The following is a 5,233-nucleotide window of genomic DNA, read 5'->3' on the forward strand; positions in this document are numbered from 1 at the left end:
AGGGACAGTGTTAGGGAATAATGGTGGGGGGAAATTCATGTTTTTGTTGACTGTGGGTTGGGAAAGGAGATTAAGGGAAGGGGAGGACACACTACTCGGAGGCAAGAGAACGGGGGGGCGGGGGGAGACATGAGGTGGTTTGCTTCTGAATGTAGCTTTCTTCTTTGGGTGGGGGGGAATTTGTTTGTTCTTTTATTAATACTTTATTTTGTTTCTATAAGACTTTGTCTCTTTTAACATCAGCTGGCTTGAGCCTTTTTGAGAAGGGCAGCGTATCAATTTAATAAATAAATAAAATAGCAGGTCAAGGTCTTCATCTCTAGTTATCAACTTACGTTCAGAGGAAAAGATGCATTTCCTTAAAAAAAAAAAAAAAAAATAGCTGAACACATGGAGTTGCTGTAGATGCAGGACTGACGTGTAATTGGAAAAATACAGTATTCCTGAACCCAGGAAAATCATTTTAATCATTTCAGACGCTTTTGGTTAGTCTCTTGAGTTAAAAGGCTTGGACTGTGGACACTAATGTCAGGAACTTATTTAATCATTGGTCTGGTTGTGGACAACAAGGATTATCCAGTTCTGTCTGTTCTTAACCTTTTGGTGCTGTAGGTTGTTCACATAGTCACTGCCAGAAATATATTTTATACTGCTATTAAGAACTGGAGGGAGACGCTGTATTTCCAAACCCACAGTAACTCTTTCTGATAACTCTCCCTGTCACTTTGATCTACAGGGAGCCTTTTGGGGCTTGGTCATTGGGCTGGTGATTGGACTGGCTCGGATGCTTACGGAGTTTGGCTATGGAACTGGCAGTTGTATAAACCCCAGCGTCTGTCCATATATCATTTGTGGAATTCACTATCTTTACTTTGCCATGATCCTGTTTGGGATATCCATCATCATCATTCTGGGGGTCTCCCTGATTACAAAGCCCATTCCGGATGTGCATGTGAGTATCGCTCCCACTGTGGTCCCCAAGACACTAATGGCCAATGAAGTCATTGTTTACAAATTATACTTAAAATGAGCATTAACAAAAATATTCTAAATGTTAGACCACAAAAATTATATAATCTCTTCCCAGCTGTATGGATTGAGAGAACTGTGGTATCTTCCCCAGATCACATTTTGCTCCAGATATGTTGATAAAAGATAACACATCACATCTACCCAAAGAAGCTTGCCCGCATTTTGCTCCAGATTTATTGGGGAAATGTAGCTCTTTCTGTGAGAAGAACGGTATTCTGGAAATGCCAGAGACATATCTGTAGTCAGAAACAGCTTGAAGATATTATACAGTAAAATAAATAAAATAAAATGTCAGATGTGGGAACTTACCCCTCAGAATTGCGAAGAGTGGGTGGAGCATTTTGGCTGGTGGGAGCAAAGATCCCTTAAAAAGGGAAAAGGAACAGTTATTCACAGCATCTGTCCTCAGTCTTCCACACTCTCCAATTCCTGAAAGTGACTTACCAGATGTTCACAAGCTTGCGGTCTGCCTGCTCGCTGTGCTGGTCCAGGCTTCCTGGTCACAGTGGTCTGAGATTGCAGCTCTTCAAACCTGATCTATTTTATGGCAGCTCTACCGCTTGTGCTGGACTCTGAGGAACAGCAAGGAGGAACGTATCGACCTGGATGCAGATGAGAAGAAGGACAATCCTAGCGAAGATGAAATGTCAGGTAACTTCTGAATACAAGTCTGTTACAAGGCCTAAAAAGGCCAGCAGTGTATTTGAAATCCCCATTTCATTCCTGAAAAAGCAGTGAAGTACTCTGGACTTCTTGAAAACACAGAAGCCAAAGGGCTTGGTAGACTCCTACAGTTAGGTCGTGCATTAATTTTTCCCTAGTTCATCAGATTTATGTGGATCAGAATTGAAACCAGTTTTCAGCTGCTCTTTCTGCATTTCCCTTATGAGAGGCCCAGAGCTAACAAGGTTGTTCCAAGACAGGAGTGATGTGTGTTGGCAGAGTTATGTATAAGCCTTTGACCTAATTGGACAGAAAAAGGTGCACTTGGCAGATGTGAGGAGGAGTGGAACAGCAAAGGTGATGCAGGACAGGATGACAGTGTACCGCTAGATCTCCACCTGTACAAAGCCACCTGCTTTCTGCCTAGCTCCTGGCAGTGCTCCAAAAGCAGCACAGGATCCAGCCCTTTGTCTTTTTAATAAATAGTATTTGGAGAAGGAAAAAAGGGGATTAATCCTGCCCTTTGTCAAGCGTCTGAGGGACTGGTACCAGACTAAGACTCTCTAGTCTGCTAAGGCCATCTTGTGTTGTAAAAGCAGAGTAAGTGACCACAGAGAGCTAGGTATAGCTGGTGGAGACTTTCCCTTGCATAAAGGGTCTCTGACAGCAGAGGAGTGGAGAAGGCAGAGATCAGGAGGGGGTCAAGACATGGTGAGGGCAAGACTGGAGTCAAGACGTATGGTGAGGAAGGAAAACAGCTGTGCAGGAGCGGGGCTTTGCTGTGCCAAATCTTCACGGGTGTAAGTTAAGGCTTACCCTGTATCGCCTTGAATCAAGGAGGTGCAGGTGGCTTCCCACAGCTGCCTCCTTTCTCCTTCACCCTGGAGCAGCACTGGGTATCCAGTGGTGATGGATTGGGGTAGTGTGGCCCAAAGAGTGTGTATCCAACACTTTTCAGCCCCTGTTTAAATATTTATAATGGGCATTAATTGACAGAACATGATTTTTAGTGTTTGTGAGCTATAGCACTGCTACTTGAGAACAAACAATGAATGAACTGAAAAACAGCAGGTCTCCAGGCTTCATAATAACTGGCTGGTTGCATTGCCATTCAATGATCAGAAATCATTCACTTTGCAGCTCTACTGTGAAATCTCATTCACAGCCCCCCCACCCCTCCAAGCTGACATTCTCTCTCTCTCTCTCACACACACACACTCCTCCTACAGCACTTCTGCGTAATTCAGACTGCAAATTAGGGATATAATTTCAAATAGGAGTAGCTCCAAAGAATACTCTGTCGCTGAGAACTTGGTTTTTTTTGCCAGTTTTATGGGTCCACACACTGCATTTCTTAACATATTTTTTCAGTTGCAGAAGGAGGTGATGAAGAGCAGGGATGCATGAAGAAGGCCTACAACTGGTTCTGTGGTTTAGATCAGCAAAAAGGGCCCAAAATGAGCAAGGAAGAGGAGGAAGCAATGCAGAAGAAACTGACGGACACTTCGGAGGTGCCACTATGGAGAAATGTTGTGAACATCAATGGCGTCATCCTACTGGCTGTGGCTGTCTTTTGTCATGCCTTTTTTGCATAAATGCTGCTTCACACTCCACAGAGTTTTTATGAAGGTCTAACACAAGTCCCTTTTCCTTTTGAAGTTGCACAGTGTTGTTAAAAAAATGAAACTGATTTGTAAATTGTAAAGAGTTAGTTAGACTTATTGTATGTGTCACCAGAGTTTCTACAGATTAAGGTGATTTATTCATTGGTTTTGCAGCCATAATTTAACAATTTGTTGGCTAAAAACTGGAAGTACTGAGTTTTTCAAGAGGGCAGAACCTCAGCCTAATACATCAGGGGAGATGGTATTTAGGAGGCTTCTTTTCTCACAGAATACATTTCATGCCTTGCTTCAGAGCGTAGGAACCAGGGCAGCATGAGCCATGTGGAATTCCAGGTTTCGTGAGCTTTATTCTTGTTTTTTGAGGGCTGGTGGAGCTGACTTGATTCCTGTGCCACTTTCCTGTACTTCAGTGGTTCTCAAGTTGTGGTCCGTGGACCGTTGAGTGTCCACAGACTGTCTAACGGGTCCATGAAATATGACGATGGTCAATCAATATCCACATTTACAATTCAATGAGGGCTTCACCTCTGTATGACATTTTTTTAGGTGCCCACAAAGGAAAAAAGGTTGAAAACCACTGCTGTCCATCAAATCTGTTTTTCCCTCCCTTCCCAAGTCGATTGAAAAAACAAAGCATAGCTACATGAAGGCTTGCACTATATAGATCCAGGATAAATGAGTCCCTAAACATAGTGAGTGCCCTCTGGGTGATATTTGTATTGATGTTATTTGTTTGGGACTGTATCTGTTCTTGCACTAGAATGTTTCTCTCATTTCACTCTATTCCATATGTTGCATTATTTTTTTCTTTCTCTGCTCCTTTTTCATTGTATCTTCCCAGTGGAATGTCAGGAAAATAGAAACATCAGAGTGTAACTTTTCTACTCACTGTTTGAGTGGATCTGAAATTAGGCAATACAAGTCTAACTAGCCCTAAGAAGAACTGTGCTTACAACTGATTCATTCTTCAAGATTAACATTAAGAGCTCCCACATATTAACTTTAATATGTGCCTATACTTGAATTGGAAGCCTTATTTATCAGAGATTCCTATTGGTTCTGCTTCCCTAGCATGATATACCAAAGATAACCTCTGTTCACATTGAAGAGGTCTGACTCCTCATCCCCAGTATCTTAATAAATTCAAGAAAATTTAGGGGGTCTGACTTCCTTATTAAGGAGGGTGTTAATACACACTTTAATCCCCCCTCTTAGTGTATTTACCAGCTGGTAAATATATGTATTTATGAAGGCTTGTAAGTATTAAAATGTTTTTAATGTATTTGGTGTCCACTAAGTCCATGTTTTTTGTGTAGCCCTATAGAAAATATAAAAACCAAAACGTCTTTCTCTTTCTGAGCACATCACATCTCTTCAGTCATGGCCACTTGCTCCATGTCTGAGCTAGGGTTATCCCAGGGTCAGAGTCCAAGCCAGGGGTGGGCAGTTATTTGGACTGGAGGGCCACTTAATGAGTTTTGGTGAGCTGTTGACGGCAACAAGGGTAGCTCTGCCCCTTGATATAGGCATCCCACCCCCTGGTCGCCATCTTGGGACCAGAAGTCCTGCCCCTAACCCCAGACCTTTGCCACCGGAAGTCCCTCCCCTTGCCTTGGAAGTACTCCTTTGCTGGTGGGGGGGATGTTGCCATCTTGAAACTGGAAAAAAATATCATGTACTATAAAAAGATATCAAACATCTACTATAACTTATTTTAATTTTATTTAAAAATATATTTTTGTCCTGATTTGTGTGTTTGCATAGTGTGTGTATATATAGAGGCAATTGCAGAATAACTCAAAATACAGTCTTATTCTTGTATATTGTATGTGCAGGGTGTGTGGTTGGGGAGTGGGTGGTATGGTGGGTAGGGTGTGTGAGGGGTTATGGTGGGGGACATGTGGGAAGGTGTG

At 42.5% G+C, this 5,233-nt stretch overlaps 1 protein-coding gene across 1 annotated transcript in view; it reads left to right on the forward strand.

Moving 5' to 3' along the window:
- Positions 1–4,666, forward strand: part of SLC5A1 (solute carrier family 5 member 1) — a 44,020-nt gene extending 39,354 nt beyond the window's left edge. The window contains exons 13-15 of the mRNA XM_019506854.1: positions 737–952; positions 1,584–1,683; positions 3,067–4,666. Of these exons, the coding sequence (XP_019362399.1) occupies positions 737–952; positions 1,584–1,683; positions 3,067–3,290 (540 nt within the window). The 3' untranslated portion in view covers positions 3,291–4,666. The remainder of the gene's footprint in view (positions 1–736; positions 953–1,583; positions 1,684–3,066) is intronic.
- Positions 4,667–5,233: the final 567 nt, after the last annotated feature.

The sequence above is a fragment of the Gavialis gangeticus genome, unplaced genomic scaffold, assembly GCF_001723915.1.
Source record: "Gavialis gangeticus isolate Ggan-Ray unplaced genomic scaffold, GavGan_comp1, whole genome shotgun sequence".
Lineage (NCBI taxonomy): Eukaryota > Metazoa > Chordata > Crocodylia > Gavialidae > Gavialis > Gavialis gangeticus.